This window comes from Pararge aegeria, chromosome 3, assembly GCF_905163445.1.
Source record: "Pararge aegeria chromosome 3, ilParAegt1.1, whole genome shotgun sequence".
Lineage (NCBI taxonomy): Eukaryota > Metazoa > Arthropoda > Insecta > Lepidoptera > Nymphalidae > Pararge > Pararge aegeria.
The window spans coordinates 16431758-16459298 of NC_053182.1; the positions used below are offsets into that span (position 1 = coordinate 16431758).

At 36.1% G+C, this 27541-nt stretch overlaps 1 protein-coding gene across 1 annotated transcript; it reads right to left on the minus strand.

Annotated features, from left to right (window-relative positions):
* Positions 1-939: 939 nt before the first annotated feature.
* Positions 940-27295, minus strand: LOC120635613 (protein Wnt-1). The gene is made up of 4 exons (XM_039906634.1): positions 27176-27295; positions 17046-17308; positions 4005-4303; positions 940-3143 (listed from the first exon to the last, which is right to left on the minus strand). Exons 1-4 carry the CDS (start codon positions 27277-27279, stop codon positions 2616-2618), a joined length of 1194 nt encoding a protein of 397 aa, XP_039762568.1. The 5' UTR covers positions 27280-27295; the 3' UTR covers positions 940-2615.
* Positions 27296-27541: the final 246 nt, after the last annotated feature.

The window sequence follows — 27541 nt, forward strand, 5'->3', positions numbered from 1 at the left end:
AAAAGATCCGATACAGATTAAATTTCGAATTCCCGACGGATAAAACATGTTAAAATCGATTCTTATCACATTCATTTAAACGCTATAATTTAATAAATGGCTTCGTGATCCAAAAATGGATGATACAACTATGAAATAAAAAAAAAAACTTCAGTCTTTTATACACGATGACATATCTATTAATTGAATTTATAAGCTTACTAGCAGTAAGCTGTTACATATTTACAAAGTATCAATAAAAAAAATGTACCAATCGGTACTACAGACTGTATCACAGATACCATAATATATTATAGTTAACTGAAAATTGAATAAAAAGAAAAGGTTTCCCGCATCTGAAACTTTTAAAAAGTTTGCACGAAATAGTTTTAGTATAAGTAGGTATAGGTAAGTGCCTGAATATTTACTGTTGCATTAAAAATTAAACTTGCGTTACATACGTCATACTTTTAAGCTGTTAAAGGAATGGGTTTCATAATGGATGAGGCAGAATGCGCGGGTACAATCAGCCGGATTTTTCTTTAGGAAAATAATAATAATTTAAATTTCGAATGCAATGTATGTATTCATAGCAACATTGCTAAGTTAGGGCTAGCTATCTTAATAGAATCTTGCACAACTTAAGTTATGTTCCTATACTTACACAATTTTTCTTACTTGGGTAAAAATAATGACAGGTCAATAAGAAAACACAGAAGCAATGTTTTTAGCAAATCGCGTAAGATGTTTTTACAGCAATCAAACATACAAACCTCTTAAAATATTAATGTACAGGTAAAAAAAAATGAATCCGATTTAAGATTCTAGGCGTACCACATCTTTGGTACTTTTTATCTCAATTTTCAGTCAATATGATATAAAAGTATCGTCAAATATCAAATAATAAATTTAAAATAAAGCGATTCAAAATTTTTATTACAATTATTAAAATGGGAGGAATAATGCTATTATTTATTAGGTACATAATTTGTAAAATTTTTAATAAATAATACTCAATTTATTTAATTTGCTACAGGTGTTATCTGAATTTGACGATATACTCGTATCAGCATCTAGTGGTAGGGAAGTTAGAAAAATCATAAGAGACGAGTGTTATAAACTCGTAAATCGGATGACTAAAACTATCATTTCATTGATGTAATTTTAAAAACAACATAATTTTAAGTAAAATATTCAATAAATACCTTCCAAACATACATGATCGCGCTATTCCGGTCTCGCCTTCTTTTATATTACACAATAAAGCTCAGTGGAGGACTTATTCTATCAATATCATCTAAACTATATTTATATCACATATGATATCATCCACGTTGAAACAAATAATTACGATTAATAAAGCTTCCCATCTTATGTAGCAAACTGTCGAAAAATCATCAGTCTAATACAAAATGTAACATATCGGTATTGTTATAATATACTATACAAAACATATTTTCCGCTTTTAAACAGTCAATTATAGTTTGCTTTATCTTAAAAGTAGTAGGTAAGAAATCATTTACAGCAATTATATCAAAATATTCAGCGTGAATTTTGGCATGAATTAAAATAATTTAACCCGAATCAACAGTTTGCGTTATCTTCTTACTAATTAAAAAATATATAAAAGCAAAAAAAAAAAAATGCTTTGTACATGCTTAAATAAATAATGGACAATTTAAAAGCAAACGCGAGTGTTTAAAACGTATAACAAGTGTCAATCCGGCTTACGTGCAGTTTTATCTCGAATATCGGAGTAGCACGCATACCATATTATACATATAATACTGATTATTTAATTCGTTTAATATTTAATTAAAATTCTCGAGAGCCTTTATCTCATAATGTGGGACACTTTTACGATGGCGCTACTTATTCAATGATAAGGGACGAATGCAACCTTTATTAGCGAACACCCAAGAGGGTACTTTATGTTAATGCGTTAAGCCACATATTCCATTAACCGCAGAAATAATTAATATAAAATTATAATTACAAGATAATTTCGCTCTCGACTCTCAACAGTTAATACGACCAGTACACCCAATGCCTATAAAATAGAAAGTTCGTAAAACTGGAATTAATATCCGTACGAAGCGTACGGTTGGATTAAAATATAATAACAATTTCAACTTTATAATGATATTAGACAATACCATTTAAAGTAGTCTAAGGTTATATCGCTGGGTGAGTAGTCACATAATAAGCGCGTTATTTTAATAATTCATACACCCGACCGCGTAAGGAAACCAATAAGTCCAATTCCGATAGCGAAGCGGGGTTATAGAATAAGTGGTCCTAAAACTGGTCTCATTAGTGTCCCGACAGCAGCGTTCACAAAACAATAAACTTCACTAGATCACAAGTTCGCACTTAACAGTCAAATAAATTAAACGAACCGCTTATTTTAATTTCACGGATTATAAGCGTTAACGAGAAACAAACAGCGGCATAGGACTATTTACATAAGTCAAAATGAATTACGAATTCAATGACTCCTATACGAAGAAAAGTAAAGAGTTATATACACGGCCTCTTATCTGTCTCCGAATACTTTTAAACAGGTTCACTTTCGAGTCCGAGTCACAAGTCCAACACTTAGAGTTTCTTCAGACGCATCGTTAACTGCCGCTTGTCTATAAACACGTGTGAACTACTTTTTCCGTGCGACACAGTTTGCATTTAACTTCGCAGCACCAGTGGAACGTGCAATTGCATCGTTCCACAACGAACATTGTCTCGGTCCGATAACCGCGGCCGCAGCACATTAGGTCGCAGCCGTCGACGCCGATACTCGTATCGTTGCAGGCACGCCCGTGCGTACCGGGAATGCCCAGCCTGGGATTCTTTTCGCAGAAACCCGGCGATGATTCTAAGTACACTAGGTCCTTGACCCCGGGTGTTTTGTGGTCAGGGTTATGCGGCCGAAGTTGAAATCTGTATCGGTCTCGTCGCGGGACTCTGTGAGGAGCGGCATCGTTCCGCTGAGCCGGTGCTTCCACGTCTGTATTGGGCATCATTACCCGCGACGCCCCGTCGAAGCCATCTTTCAAGGCATCGCCTACAGACCGAAAAGTCGGCAGCCTCATCCAGCAGGTCTTAACCGTGCAGGACCCAGACATACCGTGGCATTTGCACTCCTGGCGCATCTCCGTTTGCACGTGCTGTGGACAAAACAAATTGATTAATAACAGGCTTCGAGGAACATTCAAGCTCTTAATTTATTCAATCGTGTGAGGAGGTCTACAATGATGTCCAAATATCTTTAAATTCCTTCGATAAGCGCCGATGCAGGTGATCGATGATGTTTAAAGCGCACTTCATCGATCGCATCTTACGATCGAGCAAATTGTTACAAATCGTGAGGAGGTGGGCCGGTCGTCACCGCGCGTGGAGCGATCATAAATCATGCTCCAGATACATTCATCATTCTAAGAAGGTAGATAAATGACGCGAGGACGGAGACAGTAAATATTTTCCTATTCTACGAGTGCATACGCTTCGTAGAAAATGGTTGAGAGATTTTTTATTCTCATGTAGATGGGAGAGCGCGGTTTACGGACTAGTGTTTAAATATGTGTTAAGCAATCGATGGAATGTTGTGAATATTCATCAGGTGGACACCCAGTGCGTCTGTCGTGACAGGAATTAAGCGGCTCTGTTAATGCTGTGTTTGGGTGGCTCGAGACCGCTGACGTCCCTTTTTGATGATTTTAAGGAAGGTGCTTACAGTGAGTATGCAAATGTGGGTGTGCAGTGGGAGGGAGATGCGCGAGCGCAACGAATGGGTGCCTGTTGCGCAGTCGACGTGCAATGGGCTGAGCCGCTTGACGCATAATTAATTTTAGACTTAAGCGACACGTCAAGTGGCTGACAATCGATCGTCACCCGTAATGGTAATGTAAACACGGAGCGATGACAAGTCCGTCGTCGGCCACTTGGATTGTTTTATTTAATGGATGTTTGCGCTACCGTAAGTGCCGATTGGACGGCGTGTTGACGTATCGTAAGCGATGGGAACTCACCATCCTGCCGGCTTCGTTGTTGTGCAAGTTCATTTTCTCTCTGAGGGTTTTGCCTCTCTCTCCGGTGTCGACGAATTCCCTGCTGAACTTGAAGCCGAAGCCGATGTTGTCGCTGCAGCCCCCCCACTTCCAGACACGCACGTTGGCGGCGGCGGCGGCGCGGGAGCGGTGCGGGGAGCGGTCTACGTGCGAGTAGTCGCAGGTGCAGGACTCGATGGAGCCCTCGGCGCATGCGCGTGACACCGCATGCGTCACACCGGCACTCGTAATCGCGTATATAAACGCTGTTTCACGGCAACCTGCGACAAATAAAAAAAACATTGAAATAAATAAATCCTGCCTTTGTGTTAATGTATGATGTGTGCGGACGGCGGAACAGAATACAGTTATCACCACCACTACTAATTCCACGTGTATCGTACGAGTCGACTAAACGAATATAATAGAGGACAGCCCACAGCGAGGACTGAGCTACGAGTAATTACTAACATCTATTGCGATCACCTAGTCGTCTACCCAGCGTGGTGATTATGGGCAAACCCTCACCTTAGGCAAGGCCTTTAGTGTAGCAGTGGAGTGTTATAGGCTGTAACTTATGATGACCTGGTAATTTTATAAATAGTTTTTATATTCCGTCACCAGTTACACTCAGACTCCTATCTTACCAACTGGTAAGTGATGATGCAGTCTAAGATGGTAACCGTCCAACCTGTTTGGTATATGGCAGGTATATCAAACCCACGCCCTTGTAATCGTTGCCTAATGACTTTTCATTAATAAACCAAAACAAAACATGTTACAGCAATGATATTGTTTGCAGTGACACGTGAAAATCCCAACAAAAGGCGTCCAGCAGTTGTCCAGATGATGGTACATAGAAATTTTAGAATGATAGTTAATAGTTTTGATAACTTCGATATCTAGTTGTATTTTTATTAGCTCATTCCTGATACACGAAAGCGAATAAAGCCATCCTCCTCGAATTCCACTCCAAAGGTAGCTTTACGTATTATAGACTGCTATAAACTTGTAAAAGGCAGGTAAACCTTGCTCCTGGCTTAATATTGTTGTTTTTGTAATAAGAATACAAGGTTTATGGTATTTTGCGCAGGCATGTTTGGTATCCACATAATTAATTCGTGCCAGCACAAGGGGCACCCATATTTTAATCAAATTTTATTATGGCTTAGGGCGAGTATAATACAAAAAAAATTAGGGTATCTAATGCGTTCGGTATTCAAATAAAACTGATTTAAAGTCGCGATTACATAGCATTTGTTGATTATTATAATGAAGATAATTGAGATTAGCTTTTAATAATAAAACTCGTCCAATGCAAGGATTTTTTCGCAAAGGGGCTTAGAACATAAATGTGGCTAAAGAATAAGAAGGGTTCAAATGTTTTGTATACACAAACTAAATTTGGTTATCAAAAAGTTTAATATATAAGTTTAGTATAGTTATTTAGCAGCCGTACCCTCACTGACGCAGCGAGTGGTGAAGTTGCAGGTTCGATATACGGCAGGGGCTATTTGGGATTTATAGTTTCCGAATCTTTTTCAGTCTACTATAGTAAAGGCTTGGGTCGTGCTTAGTTACCGCCTTACCCACAAAAGCGTGATAATTAAGCGTATTAATGCGTTATAAAGTGATACGGAACCCTAAACTTAAAACGAGATTTGAGATAGGTATTTACAGTGCGAAATTAATATCAATTAATGACTCGACATTAATCGTGACGCGTCAGTATTGAATAAGCTGTAGTGCAGTAATGCCCGGTAATTATCTTACGAACTCGAAGCACGAACAAAAGGATCGATGCCTCCATTCATCTCCCAAACGAATACATAAATCGATACTCTCATCCCGTATCGAATACTATAAATAATTAATGGCCCGGCATTAGAATCAAATACTCATAAAATACAATTAAAAGAGAGAGGGTATATCTCGTCGATTGAAAATAAAAGAACTGCCTCTTACCTACCCGGGAGATTATAAATTTGATCATTACAAGTGGTACTGGCGCGCGCAACGAATCTCTTATATCGATATAGCCGAGTATTCTTTATCGATTAGTGCGTATCGATAAAGATTGCCTTATCAGAAGTGATCGGAGATTATCGAAAGACGTGACATTGATACGTTTCATCGTATTTGAGTAGTGACGTCTGAGATTATTTCCGCGTATTTGTTTTTCTCTTTTTACGCAGGACTGAAACATATTTCTGAATCAAAAAAGACTATCCAAGATTTAGTCTATTTTATTTAGAAAGCTCCATCAAAATCTGTTCAGCCGCAGATGATCGACTGAGTAACAAACATCCAATGACTCACAAAATTCGTTCAGATTGTGCTGTATTTGCTTTTTATATAAAGTTTTACTAACGATGCAAATAAGATAATTGCACGACTTTTATGCTTATAATAATCGGCCTTAGTCAATCCCTAGATCTATAGTGGTGTATTTAATCGCATGCATATGGGGTACCAACCGATTTTCGACCACTTAGATGAAAGCATAAAGTGCAAATCTCATATACTTTAAGGGATGTCAAAAATAATGTCAGGGTTTTATCAACATATTAATATCTTTTTTAGTGGTCTAAGTTAGTTAACATCTTCTGTATCATTTAAATTATTTTTAAATAGAAACGGAAACCGCTATACATAAACAATGTTTTCAATTTGTGTAAATAGAATATTATGACAAGTGACTTCAAAGATGAGTTATAATTTAAAAGTAGGTACATAATACAAAACAAACTAAAGTAGTACGAATCTCAACAGACGAAACTAGAAGAAGTAAATTTTAATCTAGTTTAAAAACTTAAAATAGTGAAAGTCAAAAGTCTTTTTTGGGACAAACTAGCCATACAGCTTTATAATAGAATAGATACGTTTGAGTATTCAAAGTTGAGTCATCGGAGGCTTTACGTCAAGGTCACGTTCAAATGCCTCTAACTAAAACCGAAAGTGTTCCATCTGTCTACTAACAGTTATCATAATTATTATAATAATATACTATAAGCCAGTATTATTTTTGTACAGGTATAAAAATGTAGATTGGCGTTTTTATTTATCAATGTAAGCATTCTTAACCTTCATATGTCCCACTGCTGGGCACAGACGTACTCGCTCATAGGAGACAGGGTTTATGGACATAGAGAAATCATAAACCTAACACGATGTTTAAAAAACGGCTCGGTGGGCTTAAGCTAATAAAGTGAATCGACGCCATAGGAGGCATGGGAATTGACAACGACAATTTTTTATCACCACCCAAACAATCCCGATATATAAAATTATATTGCTGACACGGCCATCAAACCTTGGACCTCATGAAAGTGATCTGTATTTGAACATACTAACCATTAAACCGAGTCATATTTTTTTCTTAAGTAGGTATTGATAGCAACAGTATTTAAAGAGCGGGAAAACCATATGTTAAATAGTTTTAGCAATAGTACCGTTAAGTAAATAAGAATAAAATTTGTGGTCATTATAAAAATAAAATATTGTATTCGTAACAGATTTAATTATTCCAAAGCATTGAATGATGGCGAAATTGACATTAAAATTCCCGGTCGAACGTCTCAAGTAATTGCTGGGTAAAAAACTTTTCTGTAACGTCCCAAAGCGAAACAAAAAACGATACGGGGCCTACGTTGGTACGCTCGGTAATTTATATCGGTACCACGATGACAACTCAATAAAAAAATGATTTAATTTGCTTATTGAGTCCTTAATACCGATGGCGTGGAGTCCGGACCGTTTCACATATTATAAAACAACTAATATATCGCTTATTATGTTTTTAAATTCGTATTTTATAAGCGTATTTTCCATTAGTGCGTCTGGCTGTACGAGAGCCCACCTAAGACGTTGCTTATTATATGTTGATTTAAAAAATACAAACTTACTACCAACCATTTGAATTTAACGTACTTATATGTTGTATGTTTATATTATTAACACCAACAACAAGTTTTACGTTTAAAACTTTATATACCAGGATAGAAAATAAATACGTTTACTCCACTTCAAGACCTGGACTTTCAGAGACATGCTGGTCAAGTTCTATTATGTTGGTACAAATAACAGACACTGTTATTTCGGTGGACTTTTTCTCACAAAGTAAATTAAGATAGCAGAAATAAGAATAAGAGAAAGAAAAAACTAGCCAACGATTGCCAGGGTACAAAAATTAATTTACGTATTCACAATTGCAGAAATGTAAAGGGACAATCAATAAAGCAACTGTTAAAGCAATAAAAACAACATTTTTATGTAATATGTCATTAAAGACATAGTAAAAGATCTGAACTAAAAATAACGCAATCAAAATATTAAAAATAAAAAAAATCTAATATTTAATTAAATTTAAATTCGGAATAACTCTCTATCCTTTTAAGCTATCCTAGCTACTCTTAAGTTACACCGTGTCTAAATCGTATCTTCAGAATCAATCTAATACAGAGACTGATATATTCAGCTCCTAATCGTTTTATAGTTGTCTGAGGTGAGACGTTCACGGATATTTGGTGGCAGTGAGTCAGAGGACACGGCGACGGGGTGCCATAATATTATACAGCCAGGTGGCTCTACCACGTGCTGGGACCCACTGCGCATCTCCATACATAAAGATATTTGGCAACACACTTGGCCTGCTGGATGTCTAAGAGCTGGCGATCCATATATATTTTTTTAGAGTGTATTGATAATAAGTAACAGAGTTGAATGAGATTTCGTAATATACGGACTTCGCTTTACGATATAAGACTTTTAGATCTAGAAGCTTAGTATTCTTTCTTCCATTTACTTAACTAGGCTGCTATGGTTTAGCCTTAAACTTATAGCAGTTATCGAAATAAGGACATCTCTTTTAAAGAGCACACCTACGTCAGAGTAATAAATTATATGGTTAAAAGCTAGTTATTAACATTTATTTTAGCTACTTAACCAAGGGATTTTATAAAATATAATTAAGAGTTATATTAATCATGAAAACAGAACAGATCCTAACGGCTATTTTAGATGAACTTTTCATTTTATATAGGTGGTAGATTCTTATGAGGTGTTAGTAGCAATAACATAAAATTATATAAGCGTTACGTAATGACTGCAGCGCTAACTAAAGAAAGTGATTTGAATGTTACATATCTATTTAGACTTGCTTGGCTCGTCCTTGTGACTGTTGAGCTCAATATATATAGTTTTCTTTTATTATTCACGGATAAAGCAGATGGCTCACCTTGTGGTAAGTGGAAAACCATCGCATATAACCAGAGCAAGCAACTCGTCGTGCAAAAATTATTGCAAATGTTACTTAAACAGAAAAAAAGGATAAAGCACTTTTTTTTTTCCTAAGCGAAGCGATAAGGCCGTCTTTGTATGCTGCTTCTGTCCGTGTTTATTTTCTTCTGTAATTTTTTTTGTGTGCAAATAAAGAGTATAAATAAATAAATAAAGCACTGACTAAACTCGACCACCGGCTCTTACACTACAAACATATGTACGCCCACTGAGATTTTTATTTCGCTACTTTTACTCCATCTCCGGCTATTACATAACCTTACCAATTACGGATATAAACAACCTTAATATCAATTTTAATTGCCCCGATATGTTTATTAATCTTCTGTGAGAGTGAATTACAAACGAAACTTAACCCGTTTGACGTCGCTTATAACTTTTTTCTCTGTCGAACTGTGAGACTGTTTCATCACTTACCACCAGGTGAGATTGCAGCCTTTAACAAACTTGCAGTGGAAATACCAAAAATAAGCTAAAAACCCATGAGAAGTTAGTGCAATAAAAATAATTAAATAATTTATAACATGGTCATGCGCAACCATCGATGCCCACTGAACAAAGAGGATTGTCGCGTTTTGCGAACGAATCGCGACGTAGAAAAATTATGACAGATATAAAAGATGTTTTATTCGAGAGGCCGCATTAGTCACGGCATTAAATAAAATGTAAATTCCTTCTATGGGCCTAATTAACTACCCGTACAACGATAATCTGACACCGAGCGCGCGTAAGCCCCTAATACAAATAACGATTAGTATCCCAACTAGCTAAAACTCATATAAAAGCTTTATAATAGCTATAAAATCGGTAACATTGGTATACAAGAGCATTATAGCACTTATCCACACAGGGTGTGGACTGTAGAAGCGAATTCGATATCATATAATATAATTTTAAGGTTAGGTATATCTAAAACAAAAAATATCTATCCCTTCAAGTCCTTGGTGGGAAATGATGATGCAGTCTAAAGTGGTAGCCGGCTAAGTAGTTAGGGGTATGACAATTTTTTTTTATTCGCATACCCCTAGTCGGATTCTACACGGTATCGCACACGAACTCTTAATCGTACAGCAACAGTTAGTTGCTAAAGACTGAGCGAGCTATTTTGAGCTCCCTGGAGCAGCGGTGAGCGCCACGGTTTAAAGTTGGAGGTCCCGGGTTCGAGTGCCGACAGGAGTAGTTTGGGAATTTATTATTTCCGAATTTTCTCCGGTGTGGCGGGAGTGTTCGGCCGTAGCTTGTTACCAGCCTAACGACGAAGACGTGCCGCCAAATGATTTAGCTTAGATTTTTTTATTTTCGAGTACGATGTCACGTTTTAACCGGTTAGGCGTTAAGGTTAACTGACATACTCCCTTACACTCTTGGACTTAACTTATAATGTAGTAAAAAAAAGCTTCCCACCAGACCAGACCGGAGCAAATTCCGAAATAATAAATTTAACAAATTGCTCTCACCGGGGCTTAAACCCGGACTTTCAACATAAAGGACCAAAGTGCTCACCATTGTGCCAGGGAGGTCGTCGTCTATTACAGCTTTATAACCGTTTTAACTCTTGCTGTCAAGTCCGCGTCGTAGTTGATCATATCCCGCGGATAGTACAGCATAAAGCGTTCGTAATCATTGAGGCGAGCTATAATTTTATTGGGGCAATTCCACAGCATCAAACCGCAGTCAAATAAGAACAAACATGAGTAATGTGAATCTATAAAAGTAAATTATTATTATAACTGATAATAAAGTGCTGTCGGTGGATTATCTGTGTAGATAATAAATGGTCCCGAAGTCGGTTTACAGCGCGAGCACCGAGCGATAATTCCATCCCGCCGGATTGGCAGTTAAGGCGAGCCGTTGAATTTATAAAAGTCAAAAACTCGTAAATCCAACGTGGCGACCGCTCCGCCGCCCCGTAAAATAAAACTTAATCACTGTTGACATTTGATGAACACCTGGCCTCATGGAGGGCACCATTAAATAATTCGAATTTAATGCACTACCTAATTAAATATGTTACCTTCCACATTAAGCCATCACATCGGTGTTTCCAGGAGATTAATTTGAAAGATTGACTTACGACGATTTCGCGGGTCGCGCCTCTTGTAACTTATAATTTATGGCATCGCGCATTATTCAAATTTGATGAGATGTAATTACTCAAAACAACCATAAATCACACGTTTTGCCGGTTCAGACGTCGACCTATTGAGGACGGGCATCGACACTAATGAAGTCATTTTATTGGTGTTTTATGTTATTTTACGAGAATATAATGTCAGTTTTTTTTTTGACGCAATCTCACCTATAGGTAGTGAAGATGCAGTCTTATATGGTAACGGGCTAATCTGCTAGGCGCATGGCAGTTATAATATTATTAAACCCTTACCTCTAATCGGCTTCTACGCGACATCATACCGGAACGCTAAATCACATTGCGGCATGTTTAATCGGTAGGGTAGTAACTAGCCACGGCCGAAGCCAGACACAGATACCTCAAAATGTTTAACATTAAGACTGAGATTTTTATGATTCACTAGATTTATCCACTGCTCTGGCAGCGTCTACAATTTGCATGTTATGTAGCTACTTATATACATACTTCCCTATGTCGTCTTTTACGTATAACGTGATTTTATAAATGCCTGAGTTACTGCACTTACTGTGTAGGTATTTTAAAGGTCATGAATACTTTAATTACTAATTTGTTTATCAGCAGTTTTAGCATGAAAAGAACAAAATTGCGTTACAGATTAAACGGATTTTTGGTCCCTTAGGAACTAACTATGCACTTTTCCTGGTTAAAAAGCAGCCTTACCCACTTCTAACCAACTAACCCATTGTTCTATTTATTATCTATTGCAAGAAACATTGTAACATTTTCATATAATAAAAATAGAATCATTACTGTATATAATATTATAAGGAACAGTAATTTATTTAATTACGAGCGGTGCTTTATGATTAAACACAATGTCTCTCTTTTTATGGAATCATACATATCTACCTCAAAATTTAAAGGCAATATGATGTGTGCTAATCTGAAGAGAGATTGGCGTATGGTTTAAAAATAACTTAAATATTATTTAGGAATTTAAGGTTGTAAAGCTAATTGAATAGGTTGTCTATAGTTGTTAAGAAACGGACAACAGGAATAGTTGAGTAGCGAAGATAATTTTCGCTGTAAAGGCGCAACGAGAAAAGAGCCATAAAAGCTATAATTCATTTTCGTTATGCCGCGTACGGGTGATAATTTCACATTGAGTCCCCAGCGCGAGTCTTCGCTGTGACAATTTAAAATTACGTCGCTCATATATCACTCATTGTGAGTGGCACAAAGCGCCCGGGGCTACCACTCGCTACCATCTTCCACTCCGAACACCCATTCATACAATGAACAAAGACGTTTGTTTTCAAACTCAGGGAAAAAACACCGAAAATAATTCCATTTCATAAAGAACTCCGTATCTCCATAAATAATACGACTCAATCGCGAAACGTTTTGTAAAAATAATGCCATACTGACGGTTATTAGGGAGATATAAAATTCATTTCGTCCTTTTTCAATCACATATCGCCTTACTTAAAAACAATTCAAACTCCACAAAACACAAAACGCTTATCTAATTGAGCATTAAATATTTCGTCGAAGACATTTTATATCCGTTTTATTTTCGGTGTGCATCGTTTTATACGTTTTATCCACCCACGACGATGGAATCTCGGGGGCTAAGAGACGAAACCTTCAAAACAGGAAATATTTTGAGAAAGGTCGTTTTATTGGGCGCGTTACCTGCCATTAGAAGCTGCGATAGGTGTAAACGGGGCTTCCGTAGAGCGTGCACGATTCCGGCCGGTCGCAAACCGCGCCGCAGGACGCCGATTCCGCACCGCGGGGTATCAGCCCATATATTTTTCTATTCTCGGGCCAACAATGACCCGCTCTATAAAGACAGCACTATTGTACCGTTGTCATCATTTGTGTTAATACGATCCTTGAGGTTTATACCACAATGAAGTGAAGATGTCGCGTCAACTCATCAATGGCGTGTCGACGTGTATATTAGTAATTATTGCTGCCCCAGCCGGGGGGGCTTTGTCCGGCAAAACTGTAATTATGGCGAGCGAGTCCTATTCAAAGATTTCGGTGCTCGAGTTCGAGCGATTCGAAATCATATTTACGATTTTTTTTTTAATGAGTTGCGTCGCACGGGGCTCCCGCAGCGATCGCTTGTCCGTTTTTATGCGTTCCTCAAATGAACGTAATTGCAATGTATTAAAAAAATTTATCGGCAGATATTTGCGGCCGGCCTGTAATATAGGCCCGCGCGGTTCGCCCGCCCTGCTTGCCCTTAATAAAGTAATATGCTCTAAATGCGCACGCATATAACATAAATTATGTACGAGTGTGCAGTTTTGCTCTTTTTGTTATCAAGTGAAATTATTACGACGCGACGGCGCGGTGGTCCGTGCTGTATCTGGCTTTTAATTTAGAAAAATGTTACACGCTCTTTGCGATAGTTTGTGTTGAAACGGAGATCAATATTTATATTTGCTCTAGGCGTTTCTGTTCACGATTGTCAGTGTATAATTATTTTATTGCCCCGTTCATGTTTCCGTGCGGGGTTCGAGAAAAAAGAGCACCTGAGTAATTGCTGGTCTCGCATTAATGAACTTTATCGCCTTAATTGGTTCTGTCTCAGCAATTTACATTATTCTACTTACATAAATAAGACGGAGCTAATCGCTTGGCTCTAAAACGATACTCTTTGATTTAGTGAATGAACAGGTCCATTCAAGTGGTTAACTTGTCTAAGCTTGCCGCTCGGTGACGATCGAAACCTGATTATTTTATTCGACAAAACTTAATGTTGTGTAAACATTTAAATCTGATAGCTATTTGTTACCAGTTTCGACGATTAATGAAAATATTATAATGATCCCGCATCTTATGTCTCGACCATTTGTAACTTACCAAATATCCTTAATTTGGATCAACAACCTTCGCTCGACCTCATCCGTCCACCCGATTGTTTGAAAATCGAGCTAATTTATGATATAACTAATGATTTCGCTAAATTCGGACAGGTTCCAAATATTCGTGAGAGACTTTATATATCTTAACTAATAGGGTAGGGAGGTTTAAGATAGGTGTGTTTCTCAATATTCTTATCATTATTTTAAGAAAAAACCTGTAAAGATAGAGAGAGAGAATAGTTAGAAATTGATTTAAAACACGAGTAAGAATAATAAAAAATGATAATCAAAAAAACTTCTTCCTAGTTGCATTTGATACATTCTAATTACGTTTTCGTTTTAATTACCCTATCAAATCTCTGAACTAATATAACTTCTTGTAGTAACATTCGTTTCTGTGGTGGGAGGCTTTTGTTGTGGCTAGTAACCATCCTACCGACAAAGACGTGCCGCTAAGCGATTTGGTGTTCTGGTGCGATATCGCCTAGTAACCGATTAGGGGTGGGTATGACTACCATACCATACCCTAACAGGTTAGTCCGCTTCCATCATGGACTGCAGCATCACTTACCACCAGGTGGTATTGCAGTCAAGGGCAAACTTGTAGTGGAATTCAAAAAAAAAGTACTAAGATATTCACGTTTCGCATCAAATTTAATGAATTGTCGTTTTAACAAGAACGAATCCTCATTTTGCTTACACGAACATAACACGATAATTTTTCAAATTACTTAAATTTTGTTCTATTAAAAATATATATATATGCTTGAAAAAGTATATAAGATATAAGTGCTTGAAAAAAAACAGTAAGAAAGCCATGGCCCACTCCCATAACTTGTAAGTTTAACCTTTTAAGAGAGCTATACCCCGACTGTGACTTCGACAGAGAAGTGCAAGTTAATAGAGACATCATTTACGGAGAGCGTTTGCGTTTTTCATTAACGCAAGAGGCGGGGGGGTCAATAACCGTGGCGCACGGCACGTAGGTACCTTCCTCTCCAGATATCGTCGTATTTCAAATGAGATCGAATTAGGCCAAGATATCCACACGAAAGCTTTTAATTTCAAAGATAACCCCCCCGATGCTTCTTGACCCCTGTAGCTGTTTCTATTTCGATCCAAAGTTGCGTATGCATCAAATCGCATTTGTTTTGGTTATTAAAAAAAAAATCGGGATACTTTTGATTTACAATGCGACCTCTTTTTTGCTAATAGCGAATAATGTGAAGTACGGACCAGATGTTCGCAGTTCGCAGGCTCATAATAAGGCATATCGCGCACAAAGCATCGAAATCGGACACCGGAGATAGGGCAGCCCTGATTTGAGGTACAAAATTAATTTGTTCGCTCGTGAAACTCAAGTGCAATTCACTATCGACCTTGCCACCCTCCGAATAGAGTCCTCAACGCAACTCCAATGTCAAGAGCGGGCGAATGAAGCCTTGTTATAACATTTTAATTTTCGTAAGTGCACCTTTTATAAATTTAATCTTGCCTCTTTATTATAGCCTACCTACCCACTACATCACACTGGCCAACTACACACTGCACCATACTTTCTCTACAACGGGGCTTTTAGTCATAGTTACTTATTTGTTGATTCCTATCTACCTAAATCTGTCGATAGTATCAACTACATTCATGACAACTAAATGGAATCGATACTAATGCTATTGTGTGCAGGTATTTTTAAAAATAGAACATTGTTTACCTTTTCCATTAGAAGGCATCGGAGCGAAATTAAAACGGCATCGAAAAGTTTCAATTCCAAAATCAAAATATCCAATCGATATGAAACACTGTCCGGATGAAATATAAATCATTTATCGTAAGGCATTCGGAATGAATTCATAATGGAATAAATAAAAGGGCCATCGACAAACGGGATTTGGAACGTCACTCGGTCGCATGTAATTGATCCAGGATGTTTTATCTTGATGAGCCCTTTATATGTGCCCCTGGCGCGCTACCCTACCGCTGAACGAGATAATATCTCTTAAAAGGGTTGCCAACCAAAGATATCACTTAATTTGTAGCCACTCTTTGTTAACTCGGATTAGGGACTTGTAGACTGTAGAAAAAAAAACAAATCTTTTTGTATCTTTTTTAAAATTTCGTATTGAAAGGAAAATTTCGATCGTGTTTTTTAAAATACGTTTAAACGACTCAATGCATCTTAATCCGTTTCCGTGGTATTCTCGATGGGTATTTAGTGATTATCTTCTAAAGTCCTTTTTGGTGTTTTGTCGTTTTTGTTTGGGACAAAATTGAGACAAACGGATGACGCGTGTTCGCATATTCGCTATATAAGCTTTGTTTTTTTTTCGATACCAAAAGGATAATCGTGGCTCAGGTATTAACTTGTCAGTCTTTATCAAAATTTATTCTTAATTAAATCCATAATAAACAATTTATAAAACTAAAATTTTATGTTTATTGAGGCCATACGCTCTGCAGTAGGTAAAGGCAACACGCAATATTCTGAATATATTATTATCAAATTAAAAGCATCTTATACTGGAATTCTTTTGACTACATCATTAAAAATATGTTTTTCTTCATTTTTTATGTCATTGAGATAAACAATCTCTATTCTTTTATTATCTTCATCTTAAAATATTATATTTTTGTCGCGTACTTAATTAACGAACCTTCTGCTTTTCTCGTAAGTACAGATTTCTATTTCAATATACATATTTTTTTATTCAAATAGATTATTTCTGGTAACTTGATAATATATGTTAAAAATCTTACCTCTGTCAACAATTTTGCCGAAGAGATTTTTCCCTCTTAAAAAATTTCTTGTGGAACAGTTCCATCTTCTATATTTGAACTGGTGCTGGCATTCAGCTACAGCCATGCTTGCTCCCTTAGATACGGCTGCAAGAACCCCAGGGTTCTCTCTGGCTAACCTTCTCTGCTTCCTCCTGAGAGTTGCGTGGACAGCTGGATCCATGTAAAGGACTCCTGGAGATATGGGGGAAAGATTGTTTGGTTCGCCTGCTTTTGCAATGCCCCTGTAAAAAAAGAAAAAGAAAATTAACTATGTTGTATTATATTAAGTTCAATGTATGCATTATACCTATTCCAAATAGTATTTTTCATTTAATTTGGTATTTAAATATACTATAACTGCAATCCTGTATACAAATTACTGTATGTAACACAAATTTTCTTATCTTGCGTAAAAAAAAAACCCAATAACTGCTGTTAAACGCAAAGGTGTCAAAAATAAGTAACAAAATACGGTCACCAAACAATAAAGCAGATAAGAAGTGCTTTTCAGTGTCTACGTTCGTAAAGTTTACTTTTGTCACCGTCGCGAAAGACAATGCCAAACATCACCGAAGGAACCCTGAGAACTTGGTAAAAAATAAAGCAAACAATCCCGAACGCCACTTAAGGCAATGGGTGCAACTCGAAATGAAATGCTCATTTGGGAAGGTAAAGACAACAAACAATTGACGTCCGAACTGTCAATCTGCAGACGTTTAGATAAATATTTGCGTCGCGCATTAATCCTCAAGGGCTGAGTGAGTAAATACAAGAAGAGCGATCGACATCTCGTCCTATTGACTCAGCCTCGGAACTCTGCTCCGGCTCACCTAATGCGTGCATACCCACGGAAAACGAATGATCCAAAATCTCACAAAACTGCGTACATTGCTCGTCGAAAGGTTCCAAATCCACATCCATTGTCTCACAACACGAGATGGACATTTCGTAGCAAATTTAAAACCTTGTAGCAGTCGAAATATATCACATAATGAAAGAGGAACTCACAAAAAACGATGTTGTGCGCGCTGGAAATCGTATTACTTCTCTATTTACCTTTCTTTGTAGTCAAGTGTTACGTAAATATAAGCTCGTTCGTCGGAAATTCACATTTCCTTCGAGAATCCATGGAAACGTTGAGACATTCGTGCTCTTAAGACTATGATATGTTTTGAGTTAACATACCTCGAGAGCGGGCGACATTGACGAAGGTAATTTTAATGTTATTATTATTAAAACCTGATAACGATAGGTGTAAGATATTTTATACTATTGCCGGTCTTTCTAATCAGTGTCAATCTAGTGGTGTTATAATAATTGGGTGTAGATGAAAAGTTTGTTATTTAACTTCTATGCTTCAGAGATGTGGAGATATACCTCCATAGATGATGTGGAGGCAAATTAAAAAAAATGGTTTGACCGCATTCCATCAAACAAGTCTAAAGGAACTGAAATTCAAAGTAAGACGATTCAATTATGGAAACGAGTCGTTCTATGGCCACATCTGAGAAGTGAAGGTATGGTGTTGCGAGGCTAGTTTGAAGGAAATAGACGAAAGCGTTGACCACTACATGGACATATACCATAAAATTACTAATCGCAGAAGCAGTGGTGAAGTTTCTTGCAGAAGACGGCAGAATGGTCCAGAGCTGATAATTTTTGACTGCCTTGTATATTATCTTAGCAACCACGGACACCCTGCCAAAGAATGCATGGCTAAGAAGAAAATAGAACAGACAAATTTCGAATTTCAATATAATATGCGCAATGGGTTTGATGAACTTAATGTGATGTCTCTTGAAGCCTTGTTGAAATTGTCAATACGATCCGAAACAAGAAGACGTCCATGTTTGTCCGTCCGCTAAGTTCCTACACTTGTCACTGTAGAAAACCAAATATAAGACACGAGGGAGAAAATAATGAATAGCTTTCACGAGCAAGCGTTATGTTTGGACAACGATAAAGACTGTGTGAATGTGTCAAAATAACAAATATTGTCTCTCTCTACTCTTAGTTGCTATTCGACCAAATTTACTCTGAGCATGTATACTATAACAATTATAACAGTCTGCATTTACGTAAACTGGATATATCTCCTAATTGAAGAAGACGCTACATTGTGGTAGTCATTGACTAATATAATGACGGTTAATTTCCTACAATTTGCGACAATCCGATTCAAGTTACAATATCTAAACAATAAAACAAAGGACTACAGAATTTATAGTTTTGACGCTTTGAATATTTGAAGCTTCACATTAGGATCGTTTACCAAAGACCAGATAGATATTTGTTCAAAAATCTAAACGGATAATAGTAAATGCTCCGGAACGCAAAGTTACATAGCGGTACGGCTTTACGGCAAGCCGCTGTCAGTTCTTGTGGTAAATAAAACAAGATTTTGTAATGGATTACCAAACTGCCATGCCAAAGAGCAAGCATCCCTTGGAACCTCCAGAAGTTGTAATACCGTAAGTAATTCTTACCAAAGACCTACAATTTTTGTAATCAGATTTCCTGATTCCAGGTTGATAATGATATATCAACCAGGAATCAGGAAATCGGTGTCTATCCTATCCATTCATCCCCGTGCCTCGGAGAGCATGTTAAGCTATCACTTGTTATCATTATAGTTAAAAACCCGCCAAGTGGCATTGAAGCAACGAGGAGGGTGATCTAAAGCTATGTCTTAATATGAGACAGGGGCAAGATATGCAAAAGTAACCCGCCAAGTGGCATTGAAGCAATGCGGAGGGTGATCTAAAGCTATGTCTTAATATGAGACAGGGGCAAGATATGCAAAAGTAACCCGCCAAGTGGCATTGAAGCAATGCGGAGGGTGATCTAAAGCTATGTCTTAATATGAGACAGGGGCAAGATATGCAAAAGTAACCCGCCAAGTGGCATTGAAGCAATGCGGAGGGTGATCTAAAGCTATGTCTTAATATGAGACAGGGGCAAGATATGCAAAAGTAACCCGCCAAGTGGCATAGAAGCAATGCGGAGGGTGATCTAAAGCTATGTCTTAATATGAGACAGGGGCAAGATATGCAAAAGTAACCCGCCAAGTGGCATTGAAGCAATGCGGAGGGTGATCTAAAGCTATGTCTTAATATGAGACAGGGGCAAGATATGCAGAAGTAAACATTCTAGATCAAAGATGATGAAGAAAGTAATAAGAAAAGCCTTGATTACGTGCTGATGCAGTAAAAGCAACAGGGTAACTTGTATTCTATTAAATTTTGGCCACTAATATTTTTCGTTAAATGGCCGGGTGCAACATCTTTGTCGAGAGCTTCATAACTATCCATGGCTGAAGCCACCAGACAAATGGGTGTCTTTGTGTAATATATGTTAAACAAAGTCAAGAAAGAATTGTGTACCCATTTACTTGTCAATATCGGCGTTTTATATACAGAACAGGGATTCAACGCCACTGAAAGTGCCTTTAGTTTATATTGGATCTCGGGTTGATTGGTCTCACACCTGAATACCTTCCGAGTAATTAAGTTTCTCACGTTTAATGAGGTTTTCGGTACCTTTTAACTTTTAATTGGCATTTGCAAACGATATAGGAAATACTAATTACCCATTAATAATTAATAATTAAACTTTTATTTGATAATTTACTTAAAGAGTCATGTCAAGATTGTGTGTGAGTGTATGTGAACTTTTTTTACTACTGTTACCTTGGGAAAAGTTTTAGGCTCAGGTACATATACTTTATTGGTTAGTTTATTTAGTTGTGCGTATTCTCTACTACTACTGATTCTATTTAAAGTCTTACAATCTGGGTACCTTTAAAACAAGAGTGGATAGGCATCTTCTAGGCAAGCGCGTCCCATATTAGGTCATTATCGTAAATATTACTATTATTGTTTATTAAAAAATTATAGTGAAAGACCTACCATAAAAAATAGTACTTTTTATATTGGGCCTGTGATATCCATAGAACGTTGCTTCATAAATGGTAATCTTAAGGAAACGCCATCTTTGTTGGAATCTCCAAGCAATCATCTATTATTATTTTTATTGGTTGTTGTTATCATAATTTAATATCTATATGATGTTATGTCTTTATTTGAAAATTGAGCTTCCTTATGATTGTGTCTATTAAACCCAAAAATTGATCAATGGCTTAACATGAAATTTGTACAAAAAAATTAAATTTATAGCTAGAATTGTTTTTGTACTTTTTGTTCTTTAGCTGTTATAAAAGAAAAATCAATTTCTATTTCTATTTAATAACATCTGTGTAACCGATAAGTGGTGAGAGCTCAAATTATGAAGTACATCTAATTAAATGTTTCAAATTCGTTGACTTCCATTTTAAGCGTAGGTGGCTTCGTGATCCGTCTCGCACATTCTGCATACAAATAAGGGGCTTAATATTTAATTTGTTGTCGTACGAGGCGTCAAAATATCGTATTTGTTGGACCAACGTTCCTTGAGCCGCAAACTTGTCAAATAAAATGTTTTAAAGAAGATATAGCTTGAGGCTTGATGACTTGTACCGTGATTCGCTTAATATTTTCTTAGTTATGATATAGAATTTTTTTTTTGTTTGCAAATTTTAACACCAGTTCTCTTTGAAGAATTATATCCGTGTCAAAACACATCGAGATGTTACGAAAATATTTAATAATTTTAAATATAAAATATTCAATGTACTCCTACTTTGTCACAGACAGATTTTAAAAAGAAAGATATAAATTCACTAGCACTTCAATGAAGACATTACGTCAACTGGTTAAACTTCAGTAGTTACTCAGAATGATATGGCAGAGTAAAATTTCAGTATAGCGCAAAAAATATTTCTTAGCTCTTAATATAAGAAAGGACCTCAGAGCGTTTTTATACTCGTAAGTAATTTTTTTTAAGTAAAACGATTTTTAATATCATTCAAAATAATGTACTTATTAATAGAACGAACGATAGATGTACTAGTAATTAAGTTTATAAGTTGTTTTTGTATTATGAATAAATGAATACACTTTTATTGAACACCACATAAACATATAGAAAAATTGTAGAGATATTATGATTAGTTTTGGTGTCTAATAAAGATTTTTTTTATTTTAGTTACCGAATAATTGTATATTGTAATTCAATCTGACAAAAATACGACTTTAAATATATATGGGTAGAAGAAATATTATTATTAGCGTTACCTATAAAAAAGTAAACAGTGCGAAATTCGGTTGAATTTTTTAAAATAAATGTTTAGTCGCCCCTATAACTCAGCTTTACAGAGGAGGTCTTTTAAGAATGGCTAGACCTTATCAGTGGTATCATGACGCCAGCACGCGATTTCCAACGTAATGTAATATGGTGAACGTGTCATGAATACCAATTAGTCGAGGTGTGGCGATTTTTTTTTTGCTGCTGTTTGATCGAGGTGTTTCATCTCTGAGGTTATTTCACCATCTAATAGTTACGTTACCTCAGGTTTTCTATTTTCATACTGCTTTATATGTGTCTAAGATGATCTAGATTGAAGCAAAACGTATTTAACTTTGCGTTGGTATAATAAATACCTGACATATAAAAAAGCAGTGATGGATTTCTTGGAGACCGAGATCGAGCCCCGGCACGCACCACTAACCCTAACTAAGTAAACCTAGATGCCTAAGAGTTCTCCAATATTAATGGCGCGTGAAATTTATTAATCCGCACTTGGCCAGCATGAAATAAGGCCTAATCTCTTCTCATTATGAGAGGAGATCCGTGCCCCGTAGTGGGCCGGTAATGGATTGATGATGATGATGGTATGATACCCTGATAGTTTTTTTTTTTTTAATTATAAAACACGCTGCACACGTTGTTCGGCGGCGTGTATTAAGGTTTGTTACAAATGCCGTCGGAACCTTTAGAACCTTTAGATACGGATATCCGTCCTTTCAACGAATTCCATGCCAAAAATCGAGTTAATTGATTGGAGCTCTGTGCCCATTATCATTATCAACTCATTACCGGCTCACTATAGAGCACAAAAGATAAGTTAAGAGAAAGAAAAGGAATGTATTGGGCTGTAGTTTACCATGCGCGATCTAATCGAGGATTAGTAAGCTACACATGTCTTTGAGAACATTATGGGGTACTCTCAGCCGTGCAGGTTAGGTTTGGTTGATATAAATGCCAATTTGAAAATTAAGAGGCGCCGGGGCTCGAACTCTGCGCCGCCAAAGTGAAGCCGAAGTCTTACCCATTAGGCTATCACAGCTTTGTGATCAGCAGTGCGATATTAACAGACTGGATATGATGTTTATATCGTAATTAGTTGATTAAACAAACAACCTGGATATATTTATTCAACGCAATGCGCACGCGCCACATTATCTCAGTCTGATAGTAGCTGATAAGTTATTTAGTGGTAGTAAAAAGTTTTAGAACAGGCAACGCTCATAATATAATCGTAAAACGCCGACGGGCGTTACAGCTTTGCTTTATTTCAAAGTATCTAATGCTGGTGACTACGTCAGGGTGCCTGGAAAGATTAATTTCGGTAGGTTACTGGCAAATGATTAAACGCGTCAGTCGCGCACGCTGCAGTCACGCCGCTTCTGTTGCGGCGATTATAAGCACTATAAAAATTGTCATAAGCTGCATGCGTCTGTCGCGGCTGTAATTTTTTGTTATTGCCGAGACTGGCCTGTCATCTAGGACTAACGGAAGAAAATCTTAACATCCTTACAGATAATAGGATTTTTTATAGCTGATTTAGACTTCAACAAAAGTAATTAAAACTTCATAACTTTGATTATCGGCTAATATTTTATATCTCTATTTCTCCTCATTATTATCACCATTCGTCAGCTGAGGATAGGCAACCACTATTATTGAAGAAAGGAAGATATATACACCACACTCTACCTACTTTATAGTCATGATATAAGAATGAAACTGCAAATCCAAATACTAAAATAATGAACTTTTATATTCTTAACGTTAACTTGGTATTAAAAAGTATGATATACTTAATTATTTTTTATATTAATATAATATACTGTTTTTTAGTAATTAATCATTATTAAAGCTTAGCTTAATGCTTGGATATTGATGATTGATCGTGGACCTCCGACGGCTTGATGCTTATCTTAAATATTTATAGTATGGAGATTTAGTAAATATGAAATATTATGTATGGGAGTTTCAACAATGTCGTTGTTGCGAATAAAATACATAATAAAAGTAATAGATTTATCTAAAAAATAACAAATGAAATAAAATTAAAATCGCGATGCTTTCCGACGGTAAACAAATCTTGAATCTTTCTTCTGATTTCAAATTCAAAGAGTAAAAGTATATCTGCATTTTGGGGCATGAAAGCGTTCTTTAAAATACTTTTCTTTGCTAATTATTATATTATTGCTATAGGCTGTAATTACTTAAGTAATTAAATAAAGCATAGTAAAATATATAGGTATACCTGTGGGAAGAAAAACATTTATACTAAAAAGGAAAGCAAGAATTCTGTAGAATTTAAAGCTGACATATTAATATGTGAAATTGCAAGCATTTTTATTACGCCGTAAAAAATTAGGTAATTTAAAATATACCCTAAACTGCAGTTATAAAAGCTTTAATAAATATCAATAAAATAAATAAATTAATTCATTTTGGTAATAAATTACCGATTATAGATGTTTATTTATATTTTCAGTAGAATTAAATTTGTACGTAGATGTTAATTTTATTTTAACTAAACGCATTTTCTATAAAAAAATAACATAAATAGTTTAATTTTTATGTATGCCTACAAATTAGAATTTAAAAACAGTTGTTAGTATGTTTTTGTACTGTTTTAGCTTAATTTTGGAAACACAAAACTTTCTTTGTTAGCTATATACAGCTACCTATTTTTTTTTTTAATACTACGGTATTCGCGCATTATGTATCTCATTATTAGTATCGTTTTTGTTCTATTGGATGCCAAGGTCTATGAAATGGGGATTAGGGTTGTCGGATACCAGGAGCCGGGCGATAGTGTGTGCAAACACAGATTTGACTGCAGTCAGTCACTGGCACGGAATACAAGCTGCTTACTTTCACTGTATCTTACAACAGCTTATTTTTTATAAGAACTATAGAGAAACTATTTGTAAAAGCTAGCTAGCCTGTCTTCCTATAAAGTTTTCAGCAGAGTTCAAAAATTTACTACCTTATGTATACAAAAGTAATTGATAAGATTTAATTATAAATATACGTGCGTAAATAAGAGGTTATATTTTAATAATCTTGTATGATTGACCCATGAATGGTTGAAATAATATTTTATACAACTGATAAGTTCACCTGATTTACGTGGAGTTGGCTAGTTGAAATCAAATGTTACTGTTAAAGCAAACTTATAGAATAACAATAAAAAGTTACTCCAAGTGTTGTATTTATTAACTTTGCCTTTCTTTTAACCTGTGTTTGTGTTTTATTATATCAGTTTGCTAAGTTTTCGTTTTATACATTCAGTTGTATTTAACTTTTAGCTGTTATATTGTGTTCTTATATATAATATATCATTAACATACGATGACCTGTTCTACGATAAATTATTTAAATTTTAAGTCCCATATTCCAGTGCAGACGTGTTTTAAATCAACATGCCTAACCACCATCATCTTTATAAGGCAATAATTCAAATAATGCCTGTAAGACGCGGGTTTTAGGGCGCATTAACTTTAACTACACCATTAGCGAACTCGCGCGCGTGTGTTTACGCGCTTTTTAATCACATGCTAATCATCTTTTCTCTTTCGCACTGGACGTAAGACTCAACAATGTTATAAGCTGAACTATGGCTATGCCTATTAATAATGTTAATGAGAAGTTACGTCCCAATGTTTTTGCATTTATTTATAATGAAAATAGTGAATGAATGTACGTATAACGAGGTACTTACGAATAGCGAGGTTTCGAATAAGTTTTTTAATAGATAAGTAGGTAGGTACATATTTATTTTTAATTCGTGAAGCACAATCATGACTTACCTAAGCGTAATTACTAAATAAAGCAACTGTGTAAATTTTAACAATATAATGAATACAAAAAGTCTTGATTTCTTCTACAAAAAGCTACATTAGGTACGAGTACCTAAATAGTAACCTACTGATTTATAGCACAGTATATATCTTATTTGAACACAAAAAATATCCTTCACAAAATAAATATTTACTATATTGAGGCATACAGACAGTATGAATTGTACTAATAGGGTATCAAAAAACAAGTTACATATCTAAATTGTTATTTACACGTATATTATCTACTGTTTATATAGAACTAGCTTGTTATGAGAAAACGTAGGTACCTACATGGTTTTTATATTGTGAAACCTGACAGCGCTATATATAGGTATTAGTACCAATTACTAAGATAATTGCAACAAATAATTCGTTATGAAAACTTTACTATTAACTTACCTGCAATAATGAGTATTAAAAAGAAAACAAAACTATACTGTCAATGTCATTGGAAAGCAATATAACAGTTTTTGACATTTACGTCACTGTATAAGTAACATTTCGTACGACGATTTTATTCTAATAATTATCACACTAACAATCTATCCTTAAGTCAACCAGTTGCAACTAACACTTTGTTTATTTCTCGTGACATACCTATTTAAAAAAAAAGTTAACTGTCACCAAAAGATTCTCCCATGAGCGTGACATAAACGGATCCGATATCAGTAACTATGCGAAGTTTTTTTTTGTGCAAAATTTGATGATTATAAATCATGGGGTTCACTACAAATAAAATTTTATATTTTTACGTTTAAGCGTTTTAGTCTTAGGGTTCACTGTATAAAAATCAAAATACTCAGTAATGTCTACTTAAATAGTACCTATTTTTTATTTTATCCCAAATTTTTTACATGTAACTACCTATATAAACTTATATTTACGTTACGAGTAACTTAGACATTATTTTTCTAAGAAGGAAATTTTACTGAATCGTGTTTAGTGAGAACCACTGAAATAAAATCAAAAATAACATTTTTTTTTTCGCTGTGGATTACTTTATAGATCACTAATAGTCTAAGTTCTGCCATTTAGAAGCACTCAGTACTTAAAGGTGAACTAATATGTAAGCTAACAGGTAAAGGTACTCACCACCACATGCTGCCTCGTCCTCGCCTCGGCTTATTCGCCTCGCACCTCAAACACAGAAACAGCACAAACAAGCACAGCCACTTCATTATGGGCGGACCCGACATGAGCGCAATCGGTCAGCGCGCGGTACGGTCTGACTGTGCCCGGTGAGTGTCGAGGCGGAGTCGATGTGGGTGGGAGGCCTTACCTGCTACGCCTCGTGTTTTTTATGCAATTTGATAATGCTTTGTGATTAGTTTGACGCATTATCGGCGATAGGGCTCAGAGGCGTTTGGCGGCCCTTACCTACTACTACCTACTTGCGGAACACTGGCGGGCTAAATGAAAAGGGTTCCAGAATGAGATAAAAGAACTCATTAAGATTAC